Source organism: Suricata suricatta, chromosome 3 (genome assembly GCF_006229205.1).
Source record: "Suricata suricatta isolate VVHF042 chromosome 3, meerkat_22Aug2017_6uvM2_HiC, whole genome shotgun sequence".
NCBI lineage: Eukaryota > Metazoa > Chordata > Mammalia > Carnivora > Herpestidae > Suricata > Suricata suricatta.
Genome location: NC_043702.1, coordinates 10,903,188 through 10,930,226, shown reverse-complemented (window position 1 = coordinate 10,930,226; position 27,039 = coordinate 10,903,188). Strand labels below are relative to the sequence as shown.

The 27,039-nt window shown below is 42.2% G+C and overlaps 1 protein-coding gene across 1 annotated transcript in view; it reads right to left on the bottom strand.

Annotated features, from left to right (window-relative positions):
- The window catches only part of COL4A4 (collagen type IV alpha 4 chain), a 129,561-nt gene extending 102,546 nt beyond the window's left edge, over nt 1-27,015 (bottom strand). The window contains exons 1-5 of the mRNA XM_029933685.1: nt 26,988-27,015; nt 25,152-25,293; nt 8,679-8,836; nt 5,574-5,616; nt 1,291-1,368 (exon numbers count right to left, since the gene is read on the bottom strand). Coding sequence (XP_029789545.1) covers nt 1,291-1,368; nt 5,574-5,616; nt 8,679-8,734 — 177 coding nt within the window. The 5' untranslated portion in view covers nt 8,735-8,836; nt 25,152-25,293; nt 26,988-27,015. The remainder of the gene's footprint in view (nt 1-1,290; nt 1,369-5,573; nt 5,617-8,678; nt 8,837-25,151; nt 25,294-26,987) is intronic.
- Nucleotides 27,016-27,039: the final 24 nt, after the last annotated feature.

Genomic DNA, 27,039 nt, shown 5'->3' with positions numbered 1-27,039 from the left:
CTTGCAGGGACAGAGAGTCTGGTGCGGTCACCCAGAGCACTGTCCTGGGTGGACTTGAGCAGCCCACTACACCTCTCTGAGCTTTGATCTTCTGCCTTGCAAAGTCAGCACCCCAAGATGGCAAGAAAGTAGACTTGACGAGTCAGAGACCTCAAGCATTTTGAGAACACAGAACAGAGTATGGCGCACAAGAAACACACAATAAATGCAGCCATCACTCCAATCACAGAACACGATGCCACGTGACTTCAGGTGTTATCCAAAAAAGGGTCCTGTAGTCCAACGTCTGGATATACCACTTTAGATATGTTTAAACAAGATCTCCCACCTCCTCACTGCACTACTTTTCAGAGCCTTTAAAATGTTCATATGTTGGGGCGCCTGGGTAGCTCAGTCGGTTGAGCATCCGACTTTAGCTCGGGTCAAGATATCATGGTTTGTGGGTTCAAGCCCCACGATGGGCTCTGTGTTGACAGCTCAGAGTCTGGAGCCTATTTCAGATCCTGTGTCTCCCTCTCTCTCTGCCTCTTCCCCACTTGTGCTCTGTGTGTGTCTCTCTCTCAAAAATAAATAAACATTTTAAAAAATGCTCATATGCAACCTGAGTTTCAAGATGGCAACCCAGCGTGCATGGGACCCTTTTCGCACAAGGCAGTTCACAAGACTAGTGTGGCATGAAACACTGGGTAGATCATGGCTTGCACTTCTAAACTTGACATGTAGTCTAGTAAAATTGGGATGGCTTAGAGAATGTACACAACTTTCATTGGAAAACAGGAACACTGACAATTACCAGAACACACTAAGAATCTGGGACTACTTAATGTGAAGAATTCACAATGGCTCAAATTTCAACATGCCGCCCAGGTTGACTTTTTTCTAACATTTTATTGTGGTAAAGATACTTAATATGAGATCTCCCCTCCCAACCAATTAAAAAAAATAGAGAGAGAGCATAAGCAAGTGAGGGGCAGAGAGGAAGGGAAACACAGAATCTGAAGCAGGTTCTGGGCTCCGAGCTGTCAGCACAGAGCCCGACATGGGGCTTGAACTCACAAACTGTGAGATCATGACCTGAGCGAAACTGGGCGTTTAATCAACTGAGCCACCCAGGTACCCCCCTCCCAACAAATTTTTAAGTGACCATGACATGATTGTTGACTCTAGCTAGACTCCCTTCAGCAGATTGCTAGAGCTAACCCATCTTGCATAACCGAAACGTTATGTCCTTTGATTGGTCACTCCTCATTTCTTTCTCCCACTGCCCATGCTGATTTTTACACCACTTACCCGAGACCCTTTTTCAGGAAAGCACTGGCAAAGTGAGCAATCTCTTCCTCCGCAAGGCACAATAAACTTCTTTCCACTCTGAAAGTGAAGCATCTGGTTTAGTACACTGGTATTCCTCACTTAGTTGGGTACATGATATGTCTCTTATAATGAGCAGCTTGGTTTATCTAACTCATGAGAATTCTACAGTACACTTTTATCTTTGAAGCCCGAAAAGAAAAGACTCATGTTGATATATAAAAAGGCAAATAACTTTCACTGTGGCTCGATGTGAGGGCTGATAACTGTGTGAGAAAAATAAAAGTTTACATGAGCTGGGATTGAAAAAAAGACCCTTTCTGAAGCCATTTTTCTTTAGCCAGAATCTTCTATGATTTGTTGCTCCTGGCAAGACCTTATTTATTAAGTTGTGAACAATCTTAGAGTGTAAACTATATGATTAGGAAAACTGTAAGGACACAATGGTGTCTCACTTCAATTATAAACTTGGCTGCTTTTCAGGACCCTCTGGCTTCCCCTCAAGGACCACAGAGTCCTTCTTTATCACTGCTCCCGTCACAGCATTGGACTTCACATGAAAGCTGCCTCCTGCAAACTGCTGAAACTCCAAGATGTCCTCTAATGTGTCTCTCAACCAGAAAGCTCCTGAACTTGAATAATGTGAGCCCTTCCCGTTTCTTGCTAATTTCTCTCCAACACTCTCTAGATTAGAGAGTTTCTCCACAATCACATATTTTCTTAACTTTCATGTTTCTTCCAAACACACTCCCTCTCTCTCTCTCTCTCTCTCTCTCTCTCTCTCTCTCTCTCTCTCTCTCTCTCACACACACACACACACACACACACACACACACACACACACACATGCTCTTTAGGAAGAATCAGCCCCTTGTTCTCACAAATCTTCATTGTCTCTATCCAATGTCATCCGTCACTTCAATACAAAAGCATAATCCCAGAATAACTGTTTCCATAAGTAGATCCCTTAACAACAAAACAGCCACCATGATGCACCTGCAATGACAATGGCAATGAACGCTGACCATTCCTTTAGAGCCTGGGCGGTGGGCTGGGAGGAAGTAGTGGCAAAAACAGCGCTAGATGCTTCGAGCTGAGAATGTGCACAGAAATATCAGAAAGGCACTAGAGATGCACTTCGCCTAGTTCATGATCTTGCCTGATCCAGCCCTCACTGCAACACTTACACATTAACCACACATTTCTATGACTGATAGATCTTTTACACTCAAGGCCATGAACTTGAGTCTTTACACCAAAGCATAATGGGGAAACTATAACATTTTAGCAAATATTTATAGTTCTGATAAAAAAGAAACATGTATACTTGTGCACCAATGTACATAAGTATGTATAGAAAGATGTATAAGTATGTGTACATATGAATACACACACATGTAAACCTACACACATATATATGGTTATGTGTGTGGGAGGGAAAAGGGTCTATCCAGAGTGTATTTATTATTCATTCACACAACCTAGACCCCTTTTTTTCTAGGAAAAAAATATGTTCAGACACATATTTGTAAGATAGAAAGAATTTAAGAAAATTCCTTAAATTAAGCATGAATAAAAAAATTTATAAACAAAACTCCATAGGGTCCTTTAAAGTATATGAATGTGAGCCTTCAGAAGAGGCAGGTTTAAAAATGCATTTGAAGTTTCTGAAATTTATGCCTCTTGAGCTTTGAGTCACATTCTTATCTATGAATGTAGAACCATCAAGTTCAAAACTCTGATAAGGTAGGAAAAAAAAAGTTAAATGGCCAGGTCCAGGACATCATGAAAACACTTTAAAATAACTGGTCTGAAAACCTGGGTTCATTTAAGGTTGGGACTCATTACTATGTGTTCAGTGAGATATCAAAACAACCAGGGAAAGAAGGTCAGTTGATTAGCTGGCTTGATAATAAAGACAAGTTTGTTCTTTTATTGTTTTTTTTTCTTAATTGTGCCAACCATCACAGAGATGTTTGTAGCAAAATTACATTTCAGGAAAGAATTGGTTTAAAATAAATTAGCAGATTCTAATAAAAAAAAAACAGAAATAGTCACATATATAGCTTTCAATGGTACTGAAGAAGAGAAAAAAGCAAGAGGTAGTTTTAGGCTCTAAGAAGTTTTTGTACATTAGATACAGCCCAATAAATACCACTGCAGGGGAGGCTTTCATAGAGGAAAAATGTGTGCTCCAAAAACAGACTGTATGAATCCATTTGTAAAAGATAAAGACTATTGTTCACACAAGGCAATATTCAAAGTATAAACCATATTCACCAGAATACACCAACGTTCTCCAAAACTAATATTATTCTTCAAAGAGGAAAAAAAGGAAAAGTTCCTGTTTTAGCTCAGATATTTTTTAAACACATGTATGTTGAATAAAATGTTTAAGAAGTATGTTATTAATTTCTAGATTAATAACTGGTCCTACATTAGTGCCTCTATTTTCTTTTTTGAAAAACAACATTGGGGCGCCTGGGTGGCTCAGTTGGTTAAGCATCAGACTTCAGCTCAGGTCATGATCTCACAGTTCGTGGGTTCGAGCCCCCGTCAGGCTCTGTGCTGACAGCTCAGAGCCTGGAGCCTGTTTCACATTCTGTGTCTCCCTCTCTCTCTGACCCTTCCCTGCTCATGTTGTCTCTCTCTGTCTCTCAAAAATAAATAAAAAACAGGGGGAAAAAAAAAGGAGGTCTTTAAAAAAAAAACACAATATTTGCCTATGATAAAAACCTGAAACAGGGCAAAAGAGTCTAATGGGGAAGGAAATTTTCTTTTTCAGCCCAGGCTCCTCATTCCCTCACCTAAAGGCAATCCTTCTCCTCAATCCATTTCTGGGTAGTTACAAGCACCTTCACACCAGGAATACATATGCACTCACACATGTTCACACACACACACACACACACACACACACACACACACTTATTAGTGATTTGAGTTTTGTTTTATTTTTACCCAAATGGTATATTTCTCTGTACCTTGCTGCCTTCACTCAATCAGACATCTTCAAAGTCATTCCAAGTTAACAGAATGGCTTCCCCTCAGAGAGAGAAACTATAGACAAACTATAACTTGTTTAACTTGTCCTTCTCCATGGGCTTTTAGCTACCTCTCTTCTTTTGTTACTAAACACTACAATATTTTTGTGCATTTTCTTTATGCACAAGTCAGGATAAATAGATACAATAAATTACAAAAAGGAAAATTCCTGTGTCAACAGGATTATGCATTTGAAATTCTGATGGCTGATGCCAAATTGCCTCTCAAAGCTATTGCATCATTTTTTATCACTATCGTTAAAACCCGACTATAGTATAGCTACTTCTGTGTGAGATCACTAATATCTCTGCATAGCACAACCTGACAAGAGGGTCCAGGCTAGATGAATCTTTGGTTCAAGAATTTTCCCCCATGTATGAAACATAAACAAAGGAAGTGAAATTTAAGACTATGGAGGTTCTTCTAATGGGGGAGGGGAAAGAATATAATACAAAAATAAACTTAGAGAAATCAGGTTAAAAAACATCCAGACACATGTATTTCAGTGTATTTCTCTTTCTATTCATTCTTTGAGATGATGCTCTCAAATGCATGGGACTAAGTGCAACAAGTCAAATCATCTACTTGGGGAGAGCTTCTGGTTCCTTCTCTCCTCCTGATCGGTACGAAAAAGGGAACAGAGAGCAACTTTCTATTTTGAGACGCCTTGAAAAGACCTATGTTAACTTAAATCACAGAAACTGGATTGGGTAAATCCAAGAGAGGATTAACAGATGGGAACGTGCTCACTAGGGTGATTTAAGCAATTCAGTTATCTCAAGATCTACCTGGGTGACTGGCGGTCCATAGTGTCATTTCCCAGAAATGTCTGGGGTTGGGTTTAATAACTCAGATTCCTCAGTGGGAAGCAGAAGAAAGACATCTTGTTACAGAATATTCTAGGATTATCTTTCTCCAGAGTTAAAATGTTCACATGTAATCTTGTATTCCTTGATTTCATCTTGAGATGGCCTGGCCACTTCCTACCCCCTTCCAAAAAAAGAGTTTAACAAAGGGTAATGTTATAAAATGAAAAAATCTCCAATACCTGGGCAATTTGGTAAGCAGTCTTGACTACAGAAAAGAAACCCTTAGAGTTCACGTGGTCCAACCTTTCATTTTACAGATGAGAAAACTGAGTCCCACAGAGTGATCTGTTTGACACGAAAAGGATTATAACAAGAATAGCGCATGCATTCAGAGCTAATTAATGTACTTACCGCATATACATGTTGCACAGAAAAGAGGATGAGTATAAACGACCTACAAAACAGCAAAAATGCAAATGAATATAAACTGTTCGTTTTCACGGAAAACAAACTAAAAAGAGAAAGAACAAAGGAAGAAATTCCAGAAATCTAGTTTTGCTTTCTAATTAGGCCACTGTCATCAGTGACAAGATAAATGTTACCCTCCCTCTGCTTGTCATCATCATTCTCCCTCTTGCTCATCGGTCAGGAAGTACTCACACCCCTTTGGTAGGGTCTCCCCTGTGCTGGGTACCCTGGGGACACTCTGAAGGTGAGATCTGGATGGGTAGATAAGGGAAAGGAGATGGCTCTGGATGAAATGTAGAGGAGCGAGGGAGGGAGATAGCTCTGTTCAGAGACAATGAGAACACCAGTGTCTCTTGGACGCCATTAAGTGGAACCATCTGGAAGGAGGGGGGAGGGAAGAAAATCTAATGGATGGGGGAGATGGTTTGGAAGGGAAGGAAAAATAATATCAACCAGTTAGGAAAGAGATAAGTGGTTCAGGGTCTTGCAAGTGAGGCAGAAATCCACTAGGGATGACATCGCAACTATAACAAATTTTAACAGAGAAGAGACGCAACCATAAAAGACCACTGTTATGGACCGAATGTTTCTAGCATCTCCCTGCCCCCCACCATCCACAAATTTATGTGTTGAAATCCTCACCCTTTATAAAGGTACTAGGAGGTAACGCCTTTGGGAAGTGATTAGGTCACATGAGTGGAATCCTCATGAATGGGACTAGTGCCCTTAGAAAGGGACCCCACAAAGCTCTCTCTCCCTCTCTCTTCTCTTGGTGTGAGGACGCACCAAGATGTCAGCAGTCTGTAGCCAGGAAGACGCGCTCACCAGGACCCACCACGCTGGCACCCTGACCTAAGACTTTCCACCTCCAGAACTGGGAGAAATAAATTTCTGTTGTTTATAAGCCCCCTGGTCTAAGGTATGACTCCAGGAGCCCAATCTGAGTGTGACAGCCACTAAACTTTCACATACACCTGCCTTGGGCTTATATTAGTCAAAGAGCTTTCATATTCATCATTTCATTTAATTCTTAAACAGCTCGGAAGGCTTTGGGGATTCAGGTCACATCATCCCCAAAAATGGGAGGAGAGCTGTGGTCCAGCCAGACTCAGGCTGTGATTTCCCTGCCAGCTCTGTCCTTTGTTCTAAGTAGAGTCTTCTGTCTGAAACCTGCGTCCTAAGTGAGCCTTCTTTCTCCACGCTGTCACCCTCTCCTGTTGAAATGCTGAGAAACATTATAGAAAGCTGCAGAGCTGTGCCTGTAGGGGAGACCCGGACTGGGTGACTGGGGACAGGGGCGGGTCTAGCCCATGCTTACTGGCTACCCCACCGAGGTCTTCCTTCTCCCCAGCTCTGCTGTTGGACTTCATGATAATGCCAGTAAAGACAAGTCTGGCATTTCAGTGAAATAACTAAGTAAAGTAAGAGAATAAAAGGTCAAAAGATGTATATGTGTTAAGTCAAATATTTATAACTACTGTTTACTAATTGGGCCCTTATCACTTTGGACATTTGTAAATAAGGACATGTTACATCCCATAGTGGTTTTGGTCTCCATATGTATAGTCTCATTAAAATTGTAGTCAGGGATGAGGCTCAGTTGGTGAAGTGTCCAACTTCAGCTCAGGTAATGATCTCATAGTTTGAACTAACGGGATTTGAACCCCGTGTCAAGCTCTGGGCTGACAGCTTGGAGCCTGGAGCCTGCTTGGGATTCTGTCTCCCTCTCTCTGCTCCTCTCCTGCTTGTGCTTGTCTCTCTCTCTCTCTCTTTCAAAAATAAATAAACTTTTAAAAAAACTGTATTTGGGGCATGCTTTTCCCCATTTTCCACAAAGGCAAACGGACCCAGAAATGTTGGACAATGTCCTCACAAGCTTGCTGGAAGGGAATAGGAGGGAAGCCTCTGGGGTCAGTGCTCAACCTCTCTTGCTTTTCCTTTATTCTGTCCTCTGATCATTCCTCCTGCTGCTGTATGTATTGAAAAATAAGGCAATTCTTTTTTTATTTTAAAGAATCATTGAAAATTAAGATTCTTTTGCAGTTTCCTCCCCATCCGCTCAAATACGTAAGATTTGCCTGTATTTCTGAAACAAGTCCATTCTCCTTCCTACCACTCTCTTGTGCATACATATTCATTGGCCTCAAGACTTTCCCCATTTTTCTATTTAACATTTTGCTGTCTTAACTCCCAATGTCTTTTTCGGTCCCTTCTAACAACATCATGTTAGTTTCCTACCAGCCCTATAACACATTACCATGAACTCGGTGGCGTAAAAACAACAGAAATGTATTATATCATGATTCTCCCGCATGGGTCGCACTGCTGAAAATCAAGGTGTGGGCAGGGCCGTGTTCCTTCTGGAGGCTCTGGGGGAGAATCCGTTTCCCTATGTTTTCCAGATTCTGGAGGCCACCTGCATTCCTTGCTCCCTGGTCTCCTTTCCATCTTCAGAGCCAGCAATGGCTGGTCATGTCCGTCTCATCCCTGTGACCTGTTTCCATTGTCACATCTCCTTTGCCTCTCACGCTCCTGCCTCCCTCTTTCACTTCAAAGGACCCTTGTGATTATGCTGGAACCTCCCAGGTAATCCAGAATGAGCTCCCCAAGGTCAGCTGATTAGCAACTTTAATGTCACCCGCAGACATAAATCCCCATCACCATGTAACAGATCATATTATCAAGATCCAGGGATCAGGATGTGGACATCCTCAGAGGCCGTGCCCTGTCCTAACTCTACTGGTTGAAGAGCCCCTGCGGCTCTGGACATTAGGAAGCCTTCTGCTATTCAAACCTAGTGAGAGGAGAAGGGTCTTCAGCCTTTGAATGAATGACTTTCCCATTGGCAATGATGTGAGTGTAATTCAGGGAGAGTAGAGAGAATTGGTGTTTAATAAAAATGAATCATAAAACAGCAGGCATAATGCAAAGATTTCCAAAACACTTTGGCTCTCTGACACATGAAACATTCAGACAACGCATAACTATAAAACCAACACTTAGGAGAAATTATTAAATAAAAGCAAGTTATCCACGGAGGACACTCACCAGGGATCTGTGGCCAAGGACTTGATCCACCAGAAGGAGCACCTTATTAATGCCATGTGCCTGGATTCCTTCACAGTCAAGTCTTGATACTTGGAAAAATTCTGTCAGGAGTCTCTTCTCTTATAGAAGACTCTCACTTGTAAGTGAGGTTCTATGTCCTGGGTTTAAAGTTTGTATATGTTAAATATAAATACATCTCTTAAAGCAGAATATTCATTATACTATTGAAAATGGAAATATTTTCTAAAGGGGGAGTTCAACTTTTTTTGACAAAACAATGTTGGTGGTAATAAAACTGAATAAATACCAATTTTTATTCTTAGAAATAAAAACACTTCAGTTATTCATGTCATAAATACAATTTTGAGAAATGGAATACAGATGTGTATACTGTTTGTATAAAAAGTATTGCTTCATTTTGTTAAGTGGCATTTTCTTCTATTTAACATTTACTCTTGAAAATCCAAGGTAAAATTCACTTAAGTGCCTTTTACTTTTTGAAACTAGGAAAGGAACCCTTTAGAATAGAAATATACACTTTGCACACAGATAGAAAATACATATAAAAATGTCTTTCAGTCAATTGGTACAACGGTTGTGAAAAAAAGTGGTTCCTCCAAAAGTTAAACACAGAATTACCATAAGACCCAACAACTAAGAAAATTGACATTATGTTTGTCATAAACTTGTACATAAATATTCATAATAGCCAAAAAGTGCAAATAACCAAAATATCCATCAATGAATGGATAAGCAAAATGTGTTATTTCCACACAACAGATTTGGCTATAAAGAGGAATGAAGGACTTATATATAGATGAAACTTGAAAACATTATATTAGGGGGAAAAAGTCACATATTGTATGATTTCATGTATATGAAATATCCAGAGTAAGTAAACCCATGGAGACAGAAAATAGAGTTGTAATTGTCAGGGGTTGGAGAAGGAGAGAACTGGGAGGTTTCTTCTTGAGACTATGGAATGTTCTGGAAGTACATAGTGTAGTGGTTGCAAAACATTATGAATACACTAAAAATAAACTTTGAATGAATTCAATATCTTTGATTTAAAAAGACATAGATATTGGGGGGCCTGGGTGGCTCAGTTAGTTGAACATCCGACTGCAGCTCAGGTCATGATCTTATAGTTTGTGGGTTTGAGCCCCGCATCGGGCTCTGTGCTGACAGCTCAGAGCCTGGAGCCTGCTTCGGATTCTGTGTCTCAGTCTCTCTCTCTGCCCCTCCCCTGCTCATGATCTATCTCTCTCTGTCTCTCAAAAATAAATAAAAGTTAAAAAAATTTTTTAAAGATAAATAAAAATAAATAAAAAGACATAGATATTATATAAAAAGATTTGGCTTAAAGGAATGTCTTGAAACTGAAGTGTCTTGAAACTGAAATTTGTAAATTTTTGGATAAAATCTGGATAAGCTAACTCAATGCTGTATTTATGGGAGACTAGTTCTCCAGGTAAGTGGTAGAACAACATTCCAAGATACAGTTTGAAAGTCAAGTAGAAACAGAATCACTTTGAGGGCCCAGATCATTTCCCTTCCCCAAATCCATCATCCAGAAAGTTTTTAAGTTTTTTTTGTTTATTTATTTTTGAAAGAGAGAGAGAGAGACAGAGCCTGAGTGTGGAAGGGACAGAGAGAGAGGGAGACACAGAATCTGAAGCAGGCTCCAGGCTCTGAGCTTCCACCACAGAGTCCGACTCGGGGCTCAATCTCACAGACCTTGAGATCATGACCTGAACTGAATTCAGATGCTTAACCGACTGAGCCACCTAGGCAACCCTGCAAATCCATCATTTTAAATATGTTTTTCTTAGCTGCATACTAGAAGAAAATCTCAAGAAAACAAATTGTTAATTTAGAAGAAATACACAAATTGGTTTGAATCATTCAAAAGGTACTCAATAGGGGTGCCTGGGTGGCTCAGTGAGTTAAGGGTCTGACTTCAGCTCAGGTCATGATCTCATGGTTCGTGGGTTCAAACCCCATATGAGGCTCTGTGCTGACAGCTCCAAGCCTGAAGCCTGCTTCGGATTCTGTGTTTCTCTCTCTCTCTCTGCCCCTCCCCGACTTGTGCTCTGTCTCTCAAAAATGAATGAAATTTTTTAAAAAAGGTACTCAATATTTTATTTTTTTTTAGGTACTCAATATTTTAAACAGGAAATAGTCAAAAAATAAAGAAAACCAGGGATATTTACATTTAACCACAAAATAGATACATCATGCAATTAACCTCTACACATACTGGGATACAAGGTGTCCAAAAAGGCATTTTATTAAAATACAGTGTCGTTGCGGTCACTTTCAGAACAAGAATGCCTGATCATGGTCCTAACAGGAGTTTCTCAATACGTTTTGTAACTGAATGGCCAGCTGGCTGGCTGGCTGGCTGGGTGGACAGATGGGTCAATCCGCAGAAATGTAACCAGTGTCCCATTAGTGAAAGGACATTGCTAATTGGGAGCAGCCACTGTATCCTTGTCACTGTGCACTTAGTGAGCCCTGTGACAATAGGGATTTTGTCTCTTTTAACTCACAGTTATCCCCAGGGCCATAATAGTGCCTGGAATAGAGTTAGTGCTTAATATATATTCATAGGATGAATGAATTTACAGAATAACATTGGGGCTGTTAGAATGTGAATCAAATGTATTTAATAGAGGATTAAGAATACACATGAGATGGTGGAGGAAAGGAGAAAGAGGGGCATGGAAAGAAGGATCTTACATCCTGGGGGGAAGTGGAGGCACGGACCCTAATTACATGGGGACCTTCTGCTAAGAGTGCTGTGCACATCGAGTCACTCACTTCACCACAATTCAGTAAGGAAAGTATTAGTTCTGTGGTAAAGGAAAACCTAATTTAGGTCAGTTTAAGTAACTGGTGCAAAGTCACAGAGCTAATAAATGGTAGAACTGGGGGTGGGGGGGTTGACTCCATTATGGATCCCTTCTGCCATTTGACACTGCAGTGTCTGCTCTGCAGATGGCTCCTCTGACACTCCCCCTAAGAATGGTTTTTAAATTACGCAATCCCCCGTTTCGTTTTTTTACAAGCTAACATCTAAACGCTTTCATCTTCTCCTTAAGTAGTTGCAAAGAGTATAATTTGGAACATTGTACGTGGTGACCTATAAAACAACACCAGATGCAGTCCTATTTTGACGTAACCATTATAAGCATGGTTCTCGCCGCCCTCAGCTTAAAATACGTGCACACAGGGGCACCTGGGCAGCTCAGTCAGTTAAGCGTCCAACTTAGGCCCAGGTCATGATCTCGTGGTTCGTCAGTTCGAGCCCCACGTCGCGCTCTGTGCTGACAGCTCAGAGCCTGGAGCCTGCTTCAGATTCTGTATCTCCCTCTCTCTCTGCCCCTCCCCCGCTCACACTCTGTTTCTCTCTCAAAAATAAATAAACATGAAAAAAAATACGTGCACACAGGTTCTTAACCAGCTAGAAATTTTACCTCATTTTTATTCTTGAATTTATATTTCCAGTCCATCCCCCCACATATATCCTAGTGTGATATATTTTTATACTTGAACATTCTTATACTGATTACCCTACTATGCTTTTCTGTGACAAAAATAAGTATATAAATTAAATATTTTTTATTTCCTATGATCATAAATCTCTAAGTCTTAAATTCTTTGCCTCCATTTGTTTGTCATTTTGATGACAAGTAGTATATTATCCACCAAAACCAAATAAATTTAAATTTTGATAAACAATTATTCAACACATTACACATGAAATTTTACTGGAAATGTACTTGGCAATGAATGAATTAGGGGTTTTGGTTTCTCAAATAGTTTACTGAGCCCAGATCAATGCATGAGGCCTGGTCAAGAAATGAGACAGGTCAGGCAACAGTACTCCTTTCATTTTAATTTCTTAAAACTGTAAATTCTAATAAACCTATTCACAGAAACAAGACATTGTGAACGGAAGGCATTTCTTCTATAAATGTCACTCAACTCTTTGAGCTTCTCCTGAAATGTGTGCCAAAAGCAATAAAGAATTTATCAAGACTCATGTTGAGTGATCTACCAACTGGTAAGTCTTCTTAGAAACCACCTGGCCCCTGGAATGTTCTCTGTTCTCAGCACCTGCATTGATGCTGCCCCGCATCTGCCTCACAGGTTCTTGCCTTCGGGGGCAAAGCAGGGTGGTGGCAGTTGAGAAGGCTGGGGGTGGAGGAATGTGCCTCTCTGGTGAAAAACAGCAACAGGACAGTTGTGAAAGGGGGTGGTGAGAACATGAAGCAAAGGCCCATCTTCTGACAGAACAATTCTAAGAAAGAATATTCTAGCAGCTGAGACTCTGTGAACTGATTCCCTTACTTTGTCTTCCAAGCGGACCGCAAAACTCTTAGGAACCATTTTGGCTCCCAAGGGTTTATGGACCTCATCTTGAAGATCTCTGTGCTCAATGAGCTGCCAAAGGTAAAAACTTGCCTTTTTCACTGTTTGGCCCGGAGCAAGCCTTGGAGGAGCAAACGCTTAATCCCACATGTCTGCTGAGCCCAAAACTAGCCATGAAGAAGTCGTGGAGACTCAACAACTGTTCTCCTGCCTAAATTGTCACAGCAGCCGAACAGAGGGCCTGTGTCATCTTCAGCTGGACACCGTGAGAATGGGTGATCACAAAACGCAGTCCCACAGCAGTCTGAGAGGGTTTTCTTTGTTGCAATTGCCTGTGTTAAGAGCATAAAAGCTTTTGTCTCAACCAAGCTTCTGACGGCCCCAAACAACAGACAAAACTACTCTCTCACTCAGATTGGCGTCCTTCTAACCTACCTTCTCAAAACTACGTGGCTGTCATCACATGGGAGTGGCCAAGGCAGGGAGTTTCCAATGGAGTCTATCATTGTTACAAAAAAAGAGGAAGAAAAAAAGCTTTAATGACCCAAAGTGCTACGCCTACACTACGAAGAGACACGCAAACAGCAGCTTTGGGAGCGTGCTTACCTAGGGAACGTCTGCCAAGGTTCTGCACCTTTCAAAGGACATGCTTTATTTTGTCAACTGCTATTCTCAGAAAGGGAGCATTCTCCAAAGCCTGCTGCATCAGGTCCCTCCTTCGGCCCAGCTGAGCGAGGGTGCGGCCAGGTTTTCATCACCCAGCGAGGATGAGGACAACCACCTGACCCAAAGGCAGCCCAACCCAGAGCTTGACCTAGAGCTCTGACCCAGGACTGGAGGATGGGGCACACTGGATCAGTCCTCTCGGAGACAGAAATTAGGAAAGAGAAGACAGGATGAAGGAGGAAGATGCCTCGAAGCACAGTCAGACATTCGAAGGGTGGAGCCAAGGAGAAGCACAAGCCTGAATTTAGAAGAAACAGATATCCTCAGGAATCATAAAAAAAAAAAGGGGGGGGGAGGGGTCTTTAAGAAAGGAAAATGCAAAAAGAGAAAGATTGATGGTCTATCAGAGCATGAAAGACTAGTCTTTCCCAAGAGTGGCCCCATTTCTGATGCAGGCTGAGTCTATTCCCTTTGTCTGTGCAAGCTGATCTGTCCAGAGCCAAGCTGGTCCCAAGGTTGCGACACTACAACAGGAAGCTCTCCTGGAGGTTCCCCCAGAGGCTGAACACAAGCTTTCTGGATCTCCGAACATCAGCCTCGTTCAACAACCCAAGTAAGGTCCACAGGCTTTTCCCAGCCTGTATTTATTTCAGTAATCTCTAGCATATATATTCAGCACATATATTCAGCAAATATCATTAGCTTCTCTTTTTCCAACTCCCTGGGCTGATTTTTTTCCCTTCACTCCTTTATGAAAGTTCCTGGACTCCAATTCCCCTGGGGCTCTCAGGACTCTTTGGTTGATGTTTTCCAAATGCTATGTCTGGGAACAAGATCTGAGACCTTCCAAATCATTATTTCTACCACGGGGAATTTGTTTTCTCTGCAACTCAATCTTGAAAAGAAATACACCCTGTTTGGGTTCTCATCGACTGGGGGATGGGAGCAGGCAATGGTCAAGACTGGAGGACCAGATAGCAGGAGACTGAGTATCGGAACCTTCAGTCACAAAAAGGTAACAGAAGACTAATGTCTTTTCTTTCCCAAAGTAAGAGTAAGTCTTTGAGCTTTTAAAAATAATATTTTTGTTCTTTCAGTGAAATAAATTCCTATTAACTTAATATCTACATGTTCTTTCCTTTGCCCTTCTGACACTAAGCCATCTGTGGACTCTCCAAAGTGAAATTTTTCTGATAGTCTGAACACCTATTTGTATATGCCTTTCTTTATCTTTCCAAATCAGAATTCCCAAAGACTCATCTTTGCAAAGAAATAAGAAAAGGGCCTTGAAGGATAGAAAAGGGCTCCCAGAGAAAGAATGACATGCTGTGTCCACCTCAGTGACTAAGACATCTCCTTTTGAGGCTCACACTTCCCCTCTTAAGACATGACTTGACCTTTCCCCAACATACAAGCTGTTTATTTGGTTTTGGTCTTTTGAAAATCCCATATTCTTGGGTTGACTCTACCTGCAGACTTTCACAGAGTTCAGGATGCTTTGAGATTTTTAGCAAAAACAGTCCATCTCAACAAATATCACAAGGCTTTTAAAGCAGGTCATGAATCTGTGTGGTCCATGAACCACTGGAATGTGGTTGGAGCTCCATGTTCTCTGAGAAGCAACCCGGAAAAACTTTGAGAACTACTCAAGTGAATTCTTGAGAATGAGTTCCAACTGGACCAGAATGTGGCTGGATTATGGCCAAACCCGCCCCCACCTTGCTTTTTCTGCAGGTTCAGTTGAATTGTTTAAGAGTGCTACAGAGTCCTCAGTTGACCTTGGAGCTGAATTTGTTAGTCTAAAGCCAACTGGACTATATCTCAGCTAACCTACTATTCTGCCAATATAGGCTTTTATTATCATTTTCTTCTTGAGGACTCCTCCCAATATCAACAGAAAAGTTGACAACAACCATAATAATGTCACTGCTTTGGAACTGCATGAAGGTGATATATGTTCCAAAAATATACAATGGATTTTCAAAACCAGATGGGCCCTTTACCTCTAAGCTAAGAATGACATTCTTGACTCAAAATGCTGTATGTCTCTTGCCAAAAACACTAATCCCCCAGGTTTCTCTAGGTCTGTGACTTTCCCCGCTGGGTCAGGCCAGGGTGACTCTATCTGAATTGACCTTTCAGACCTCTGGGAACTGCCTGTGTGTTGAGCTCTGGTAGTAACACCCCATAATCCCAACAGGCAGGGTCCATCCATACTGTGAGGCTGACGTTTGCCTTCAGTGACTTCTCCCTCCTCCACAGAGACAGTCTGCCTTCTTCTCCTGGTCCTATGCATTCTCACGGTCAAGGATAACAACAGGCTGTAGAGTTAGAAAGCCTTGTGCCCAGATCTTGATCACTTAGCCTTGTACCTCTGAGCAAGTATGTAACTCCTTTGAGCTTCTGACTTCTCAGCATGTGAAATTAATCCCTGAGAGAATTACATTAGTCTAAACTAGTGCCTAGCACAGTGCCTGGAATGTGGTAGTGGCTCAAGAAATGTTTGTTTCCTTCCTTCCTAATTCCTAGTAGGAGCAAAAGAGCTCCCATACAGAATATATTAGAGAAGGGTTAGAAAATTGCAAACTGGAATAAGCCCAAGCAGAACTCAGGAAGAGGGCAAGACTGATCTGAAGAGGCAGGAAGATCTGGGGAAAAGAAAAGAGGAATAAGCTATGAGAGTCCCTCTCAAAGTACCTTTAAACATGAGGACAGGGGTGCCTGGTGGCTCAGTTGGTTGAGGGTTCTACTCCCAATCTCAGCTCAGGTCTTGATCTCACAGCTCATGAGCTTGAGCCCTGTATCTGGCTCTGTGCTGACAGCGTGACAGAGGGATTCTGTCTCCTCTCTATCTGCCGCCCACTCACTTGCTCTCATTCTCTCTCTCTCTCAAAATAAATAAATAAATGTTTTTTAAAATAAACATGAGGAGAGTGAAATTATGGAGGGAGATGAAGAATCGTCAGTTAGTGGAGAATCATAGAGTTGACACAAGTTGACTCTGAGATGACCCTAGCAAAAGGCTGGGTTTATTGACCAGAAAGACAGCTCCTTCTGCTGTCACCACTGCTGCAGTTCCCCCAACCCTTGCCCCACTAAACACACACACACACACACACACACACACATACTCTCTCTCTCTCTCTCTCTTTCTCTCTCTCTCTCTCTCCTTAGCACTCCTTCTCCTCTTCTCTCTTCCTTCCTTCTCTTCTTCTCCAGCATCATCATAGTCACCACCACCACCACCACCATAAGAAATTACAGGGGTGCTTGGATGGCTCAGTCGGTTAAGTGTCTGACTTCAGCTCAGGTCATGATCTCACGGTTCGTGGGTTCAGGCCCAACATCTGTCTCTGTGCTGACAGTGTGACAGATGGATTCTGTTTCCCCCTCTCTGCCCCTCTCTCACTTGCACTCTTCTTTCTCTCTCTCAAAAACAAATAAACATAAACATTTTTTTAGAAATTATAATGAGCCACATTGCCAGAGGGCCACCTATATGCTAAGTACTGCTAAGGCCTTAACACAGACCTACAACCGTCACAATAACCCTGAGTTAAGTAGTATGATTGCTTCCTCTTACAAGTCACACCGGCAGTAAGAGGTGCACCCAGGATTCAAACCCCAAAGACTTTCTTTTAGCCATTACATGACACAGCTTCAAAATTCATTAAATTTTTGGATGAGTTTTAGGGATTCGTCTCTGAGAACAACTTTAGCCTTTACTATAGCAGCAGCGGAGAGAGTCAATTCTGAATGTAAGGGGAGCACTATGATACAAAGACATTCGGCTTCCCATGAAACCCAGAAAACTTGAATTTTTCTTATGTGAAGGTCTTTATGTTTGGAATCACAAATTTAGAAACTTCTAGAGAACAGCTGGAAATCTTAAAGGGCACCGTTCCTAACTGAAATGTAGGAAAGTCAAGTATTCAAACATTTAAGGTAGCAATGTAGACCAAAAAAAAAAAAAAAAAGAGGAAAAAAAAATAAAAGAAAAGAAAGAAAGATTTCACAAAAGTGTCCAAGTGAACTTTAATGTTAAACATAAACTGGAGTGAGCACGCAATTGGTTCCAAGACAGGAGGAAAGCTCTGCCTTGGTGAGAAGGAGCACAGTACTCATGTGAGTCTTGGGCCTTTTCTAAGGAGAGCTCAATTACCTCCTTCTCCTCTGGCTGCATTTTTGTCTTCTGTCTGGTGTCCATCTGTCTTGTGTCTGGCAGGAACGGGCTCCTAGAAACTCACAATGTCCTACTGAGTCTCTCCCTTTGGGCAAGACCTGGAACTAGACTCGGCTACGGATGCTTCTGCCACTCTGGAACCTAATAAACGTTTCAAGGGCATCCCTCAAGCCTGGGCTTTGAGCTAGCCCATTGCACAGCCTGCTGCAGACCATAAAATACATTCCGTGTTTCAGTGCGGACATCACACATCAGGAAGTAACTGCACAAAGCCAAGACCATGCTCATTCGAGAAATATCTATCCATCTACCATTTTGTATCAAATACCATGCTAGGGACTGTAGATACTAAAATGAATGTTCTTTACCTGAAGTAATTCAATGTTATTTTTAAGTAGATTTGGGAAAGTTAAAGATGTATATTGTAATCACTAAGTAACCACTAAAAATAATTCAGAAAGATACAATTAGAAGCCAATGAAAAATTAAAATGGAATACCAAAAAAATTGAATAACATAAAAGAACACCAAAAAAGGAACACAAAACAGATGAGACAGACAAAAAATAAATGGAGAAATGGTAGACCTAAATATAATCTATCAACTACTTTATATGAAAATATACTAAAAATTCCTAGTAAAAGGCAAAGATTGTCATACTTGATTCACAAGTGTGATTGATTTAAATCACACCATTTTATTTTTAAGTCAATCAACCACTGATTTGTTTTTAAAAAGAAAATATTGATTGATTTAAAAAGAAAAAAGCCAACTATATACTATAAAATACACATTTTAAATAAAAAGACACTAATAGACTGAAAGCAAAGGTCAGGAAAACATCTTCCACACAATTAGTACATATAAGAAAGGCAGACTGGGTAGGCCAGTGGCGCATAGAAGAGATCTGAAGATAGGAAGCAACACAATACTGATCAAAAAGTTAATACAGAAAACTATACATATTATAAATATACGGGCTTAGAGGCAGAACTTCAAAACACCTGAAGCAAATATTGAAAAAATTAAAATAGACAAATTTCAAACATAGTTGGGAGACGAACTCTTCTCTCGATAATTGACAGAACAAGATAGAAAGTATCAGTCAAGGCACAGAAGATCTGAACAACACCATCAACCACCTTGCTCTGATTGTATATATAAAAGACTACACCCAACAACTGCAGAATATATATTCTTTCCCCACGTGGATGTAGTGTGTTCACCAAGATAGACCATACCCTGGAACACAAAACAATTTCAAAAGATTTCAAAAGACCAAAATCTTGTGGGGAACTGAATTCAAACTCAACTTCACAAACCATCTAGGAAATTTCCAAATATTTGTAAATTAACACTCCAAATAACGCATGAGTCAATGAAATATTTAGAACTGAATGGTAATGAAAACAACGTATCAAAATTTCTGGGATATAACTTACCCAATGCAGAGAAAGAAAATATATCTATAAATGTTTATGTTAGGAAAGAAGAAACGTATAAATCAATTATCTAAGTTCCTATTCTAGAAAATGAGGAAAAGAAGAACAAATTAATCCTGAAGTAAAAACTAGGAAATAATAAGGGTAGAAGAGGAAGTCAATTGAAGAAAAAGTGCTCAAGCAACAGAGAACAATGAATGAAACTCTAACTTGGTTTTTCAGTTTTTTGAAAAGGTAAATAAAATTGATCAACTTGAGAAATTATCATTGTCAACAATGACAAAGGGTAAAACATGACAGATCTACAGGTATTAAAAAGATCAGGGGAGGCTGGGTGCCTCAGTCCATTAAGCATCTGATTTGAGCTCAGGTCATGACCTCACAGTTCATGGGTTTGAGCCCTGCATTGGGCTCTGAGCTGTCAGCTCAGCTCTGGAACCTGCTTCAGATTCTGTGTGTCTCTCTCTCTCTGCCCCTCCCCTGCTTGTTCTCCGTCTCTGTCTCTGTCTCTCTCAAAAATAAATAAACATTAAATTCTTTTAAAAAAGATCAGAATTTTCTGAATAATTATATGCCAATACATTTGGTGACGTATAAAAAGTGAACACATTACACAAAAGATGAAAATTTTCAAAACTGACACAAAAAACAGGAAATCTGAATAACCCTGTATCAACTGAATTTATGATAATTAAATAAAATTCAAAACCTTCCATAAGGAAAACTCAAGTGTCAGCTGGCTTCACTACTGAATTCTATCAAATATTTAAGGAAGAAATCATATCAATTCTTCACATACTCTTACCAAAAATAGGAGAGAGAATGCTAGGCAACTCATTTATGAGATAAGTATTACTCAGATATCATTGTATGAGATAAGTATTACTCAGATACCAACTAGACAAGGATATTACAAGAAAACTAAAGATCGACACCCCTCATGAATGTACACACAACTGTCTTTAACACACATGAGCTAATAAAATCCACATATATGTAAGTTTAAATTATCTAGGACGGCATAAGCTATTAAAAAAAAAATGAACACAGTTGGAGAACTTACATGCCCTGATTTCAAGACTTGCTCTAAAGCTATAGTACTAAGGAAATGTACCATTGGTGAAAGAAGAGACATGTATATCAGGAGAACAAAAAAGAGACCGAAATATAGACAATTAATTGGTTTTCTATGAACGTGCAAAGACAATTTAGTGGAGAAGGAGAAGTCTTTTCAATGAATAGTGTTGGAACAACTGGATATTTGTACAAGAAAGGAAGATTTACAACAAATCCTGGGTGCCTGGGTGGCTCAGTCAGTTAAGCGTCTGACTTTGGCTCAAGTCATGATCTCAAGGTTTGTGGGTTCGAGCCCCACGTCGGGCTCTGTGCTGACAGCTCAGAGCCTGGAGCCTGCTTCAGATTCTGTGTCTCCCTCTCTCTCTGCCCTTTCCCCACTCATGCTGTCTCTCAAAAATAAACAAACGTTGAAAAAATTAAAAAATAATAAATAAAATAAAACAGATCCTTGCTTCACATTGTACTCCTAAATTAATTTAAAATGGGTCATTGACTTAAATCAGAAAACTACTACAAAAGAAGAAAACGTAGATGAAACCTTAGTAACTTTGGTGTAAGAGAAGATTCCTCAGATAGCAAGAAAAGCATCAACCAAAAAGAGAAAAACAATGATAAAAGGAGCTTCATTAAAAGAAAAACATGTGTTTTTCAAAAGATACCAATAAGGAAATGAAAAGATTAGCCACGAAATAGGAGAAAATATTCATAGTAAATATTTCTGGCAAGGATCTTGTATCCAGAATACACAAACAACCAAAATAACTCAACAGTAAGAAGAGAAACAATCAATGTTTTTTTAAATTTTTTGTTCTAAGTTTATTTATTTGAGAGAAAGCTCGAGCTTGAGAGAGAACAGGGTAAGGACAGAAAGAGGGAGAGACAGAATCCCAAGCAGGCTCCACACTGTCAGCGCAGAGCCCAGTGTGGGGCTCCACCTCACAACCCGTGGGATCCTGACTCCAGCTGAAATCCAGAGATGGACACTCAACCGACTGAGCCACCCAGGCGCAAACATCAATGTTTCTAAAATGGGGGACAGATTTTGAATGGAGGCTTTAGAAAAGAAGTTCTGGGAATGGTTATCAAGTACGTGAAAAGAGGTTGAGCATCATTAGTTACCAGGCAAATGAAAAGCATGTTGACACCCCACTGTAAAGTATCTGAATAGAATTAAAAAGACAGGGGCGCCTGGTGGCTCAGTCGGTTGATCGATTGTCCAACTCTTGATTCTGACTCAGGTCATGATCTCACAGTCGTGAGATCCAGCCTCACATCCGGCTCCATGTTGACAGCATGGAGCCTGCTTGGGATCCTCTCTCTCCCTTCCTCTCTGCCCCTCCCCCACTCATGGTTGCTTTCTCTCTTTCTTTCCCTCTCTCTCTCTCAAAATTAGACAGAAATAATAAAACTAAAAAGACTGAGGATACCAAAAGAATGCACCACAAATATACGCAGGAGCTAGAGCTCTCTCACACTGTAGAGGAAAACACGGAATGCGGGGAGAACACGGAATGCGGGGAGCATACAGAATGTGGGGAGAACACGGAGTGCGGGGAGAACACGGAATGCGGGGAGCATACGGAATGCGGAGAGCACGCGGAATGCGGGGAGCACACGGAATGCGGGGAGCACACGGAATGCGGGGAGCATACGGAATGCAGGGAGAACACGGAGTGTGGGGAGAACACGGAATGCGGGGAGAACACGGAATGCGGGGAGAACACGAAATGCGGGGAGAACACGGAGTGTGGGGAGAACACGGAATGCGGGGAGCATACGGAATGCGGGGAGCACACGGAGTGTGGGGAGAACACGGAATGCGGGGAGCGCACGGAATGCGGGGAGAACACGGAATGCGGGGAGAACATAGAATTCGGTGAGAAAACAGAATGTGGGGAGAACATAGAACGCTACAACTAGTTTGGAAAACTGTTTCTTTTGAAATTAAACATACATCTACCCTCCGGTCTAGCCGTGTCACTTCTAGGTATTTATTCGAGAGAATGGGAAACACACATGCACACAAGGCCTTGTACAAAAATATCCACCTTATTGGTAAAATATTCAGCTTTATCGGTAACTGCCCCCTAACTGGGGACAAATCACATGTGCAGCCGCTGGTAAACCGCGCTCAAAAAGCTGATCTCCATCCGGCGGAAACTACTCAGCAGTAGGAACAAACCCGTGTTACATGCAGCGGGGACAGATCTCACTGTCATTCTGCTGAGCCAAGGCAGCAGGACACAAAAGGACATACTGCTTCATTCCGTGTATATAAAATTCCAGAAAATGCCAAGCAATCCACAGTGACAGAAAGCAGATCAATGTTAGTGTGAGAAGGGGATGGAGAGAGAGGGGCTGCAAAGGGGCAGCGAGGAAGAGAAAAGCCCTGCATCATGATCATAGTGTTGGGGTCATAGGATCAACGCACCCCTGAAGCTCCTCGCATTGTGTACTTTAGAGAGGTACCGTTTCTTGGACAGAAATTACAACTCCGTAAATTAATTTTGCATATGCTGCATTTATTACGTTAAAAAGAAATCACCTTCTGTGCCCGCCCTCAAAGGCCTCGTAATCCAGAAAAGTAACATGCAGATCTTAGACCACAGACCACCGTGTTCTAGTCTAAGAAGCATGGAATTGGCTGCAAAGAAGACAGAGAAGGGCTTCGGGAGGCTTTGAAGTCAGCAAGTGCTCTGATGTAGACGATGGGCATGACTAACATTCACCGAATATTTCCAGCCCTCTTTGCAGGCATGTGCTAGGCTTTCCCCATCGCTTACAAAATCAAGTGTGGTCAAGTGACCCTCTGGCCAATGAAATGTGAGTTTAGTATAATTAGTATGAGCCACATTCCGGTGGAAGCTTTTGGAAGAGTTTCTTAATTGGCACATTTTCTCTCCTTGTTCTGAGATGAGAGAACATGTTGCATGGGAATTTCCAGGAGGTTCCTGAGTGGCTATGATAAGCAGAGCATCTTCTCCCCTTTCTCGCCTCCCCACACGCTGGGGCGAATATGTAATGTAAACGGAGAGGGAAAATCTCGTTACTGGAAGCCTCTGGAAGTGGGGGATTGTTTATAACTGCTCCAAAAGTAATCCGTCTTTTCCCATACAACGTGCAATTGTAAGTGGAGCTCCAAAAAGGTCTTACAAGATGGGTTCAGAGGGACCGTGCAGAACACTGGCTGGAGGCTACCGTAATCCATAGATGATATGTGCAGACACTAGGCAAGAACTTGGAAAAGCAGAGAAAGAATCCAGAGATGTAACGGCAAGAGATGACATGAGTTGATAATGACTCAGAGACTCTGAAAGAACTTAAACGTCTGTTTTCAAGGTGTTGAAAGAAAAGGGATGGCTAAATGGGGAGATGAAGCAAAAAGAAGATTAAGGAAAGGAGGAGCTATGGCCCCTCATCGAAAGCAGAGGCACAGCCCTATATAATAAAGGCTACAGAAAGATCAGGAACTTTGGAAGAAAATAGACCTGCGTGTGAATCCTGAAGGAACTGGTTACATCACTTTAATGTCATTCATTTAACAACAGTAAAAGAACACCAAAAAGACCCCTGCCCTCACAGGGCTTACATTCAAATGGAGGGAAGCGACCACTACACATTTAAGCAATGGGTGGAAAACCCACATGATGTTGTCATTATGGAAAAGGGACAAAATAATAATATAGGGCTTGTCAAAGGCAATGTCCACTTCATTTTGTTCAAAATCTTTATCTGCCATCAATGTCAAGAGTAGAGATCCCTGTGCCTTTTGTACGTACAAAGAGAACCAGCCCCCTTTCCTTCAGCTTTATCACATGTAAAGAACCAACAGTGAAAAATCAACTCTCTTGACCCCAAGACTGGTTTTTTTTTGAAATCAAGAATTCTGGTTTAATGACACCACCTAGTGAGTGTATCAAACATTGTGCGTGTGTGTGTGTGTGTGTGTGTGTGTGTGTGTGTGTGTGACTACTCTTTTTTTTTTTAACTGAAGTACAGTTGACACAGGCTATTACATTAGTTTCGGGTGTACAACACTATACCAAAGGAGAGTGTATGTATGGGGTGGGGAAATCTGGCTTTTAGACAAGCCACTTCTCAGTGTAATGTGAGGAGAGATCAGCTGCAGACCTTGGTGAATGCAGGCTCTGATTCAGTGGGTCCGGGGTGGGGCCTGGGATTCTGCATTTTTTTTGAGGAGGGTCCACACCCAGCGTGGGGCTCAAACTCACAACGCTGAGATCTAGAGTCCCGTGCTCTGCTGATGGAGTCAGCCAGGTGCCCTGAGACTCTGCATTTCTAACCAGCTCTCCAGAATGCCGAAGCTCCTGTTCTCAGGATGCCACATAATGTTGTTCTAGATGCCTTAGTAGCGGGTTGACCTCAAGGGAGCTAGTGGGGGGGTACTTGATCCTTGCTGCTTTCCTACTGAGCTGAGAAGAGCATCTCTACCTTGTAACACCTTTTCTAATCGTGTTCACCCTACTTTCCTTTATGCGTCTGGAGAATCAGATCCCAGTATGTGCTTGTTTCCTGGAGACCCTGAACAAAGGGCTTCTAATGCTTACTGCACTGGATTCCTACAGCTCCTTGAGGTGGGTACTATGATCGTGCCCATTTTACAGAAGAGAAGACGCCAGCCCAGAGAGGTTAGCTCATACTACCAAAGGGTTCAAAATCCAGAGTCTCCCCCAGAAACCCAACTCTTAACCACTGCTCTCTCCTTACCGCAGTCACATCACATGTTTCTTCCCTGCTGTTGCAGTTGACTGGAGTCTCCCATTTCCATGTCGATAAGGCCAAGTCTGATCTTCTTTCAAAATGACTTGGTCTCAGGAAAAGGAATTAAAATCCAAAATTGAGAAATCTTCTGGAATTAAAAGAAAGAGTATTTAACACTAGCATTAAGGTTTCATTTGTTTGTTTTTGTCCAGGAAGTAATGTCAGTTCATATAATATTATCATACATCTTTTAGAGTTCTTGGACACTCATATTTCATCAACGGAGCACCTGATGTCCTATCTAACAAGGGTGCCCGAAGAAGGTTCCATAAGAGCCTTCCCTGTCAATAGGGAGAAGGTACTATGTACCACAATGCCACATTATGTATGCCTGGGCACACATGAGTCTTCATAAAGAGTTTAAGAGATGTCCTTTTGATTTTCTACAGAGATCCTAATTCAATTCAGCTAACTAAAGTTGGCAGGTAAAAAGTAGGTCGCAAACACAGTTGCACACAGGAATCTCCAGAGAGTTTTAAAACACCCCTGAGTCCTACCCCTGAAAAGTCTGGTGTGACTAGCTTGGGACGAACTGGGTATCAGGATTTCTAGAAGTTTCTTAGGAGATTCTAATGCACAGCCACAGGTGACAATCGCTGGCATGGAAAACAGAGGGAAGAGAGTAAAATTCACTCTCCAGCCAAAAACAAAAAGGCGGGGCGGGGCGGGGGGTGGCAGGTGGAAGAGATGTCTTCATCTGTTCACTGTCAGGGTTTCACCAACGTACATGGCTACATAGGTGGACTACAGTCACCAGCCCTATTCCAATCGCTGAAAGTGGCTCTCCGCAATCACGGACCAAACCACACATTTCACACTTGGCGTTTGATGGCCACCTACTGCACATGTCAGCAATACTGCTCCAAAGCAGGGGTACTTAACATGGAGACAATTCAGGGGGGCTTTGAACTTGTATGGCAACAGAAAGCACATCTGTCTTGTCTCTAACCTTTCCTGGAAGTGCCCCACTTCCAGCAGTGACGAATACAGGCAACAGACTACAAGAGCATCGGCACTGCTTGGGAGTTTGCATCCACCAGTCCCTTCATGTCACATCTCAGTTTTGCTGTCACCACTGCTGGAGATTACAGCTGTCTAACGGAAGTGTTGTTAGATGGAGGTCTTCGGTGCAATGATAACGTTGCACATGTGTTACCGTATCACGACTTCGATGCTCTGACTTGTGTGCCAGAACTGATTCTGATTTAACTGCATTTTTCTGCCTGTCATGACATGATTTTGCAGCAGTCCCCCCTCCCCGAACCAGCGTGGTGAGTGGCACGTCGGCTCACGGCTCCGAACATGGTGCCCCAAGAAGCCAGACCCTACGCGCTTGCACCCATGTCCACGAAGGGCCCTCTCAGGGGGCGACACCCCAGACGAAGTTGGCTCTTGGATTCCCGTGCGTTTCCGCAGATAAGATTTTACCCTGAAAAGCCAGTTCACCGCGGCAGAGAATAGGATGGGCTTTCTCTTTCCCCTCAGCTGCCTCTTGCTCTTGGCATTCCCGAGTGCCCAGACTGCCAGGCCGGTAACTCGAGCCTCCAAATTAATCAAAACACAGCGCCCAGTTCAAGCCCAGGCAGACAAGCCCGGGAGCCAGACGAGCTCTCCTCTGGTGACCCCGGGGTCCCAACGCCGCACCCCTCCCGCCACCCGCAGATGCCACCACGCTTCCTCCACTGCCCCCTCCCCCCCCTCCCCGGGCAGGTGCTCAGGGCCCGGGCGGGGTGGGGAGTGGGGGGGACTGCGATGGCCCCGACGGGGCGGGGGGCGTCTTACCTCGGGGCCCGCGGGCCGCGCCCAAAGCCGCGCGCACCTCCCCAGTCGGGAC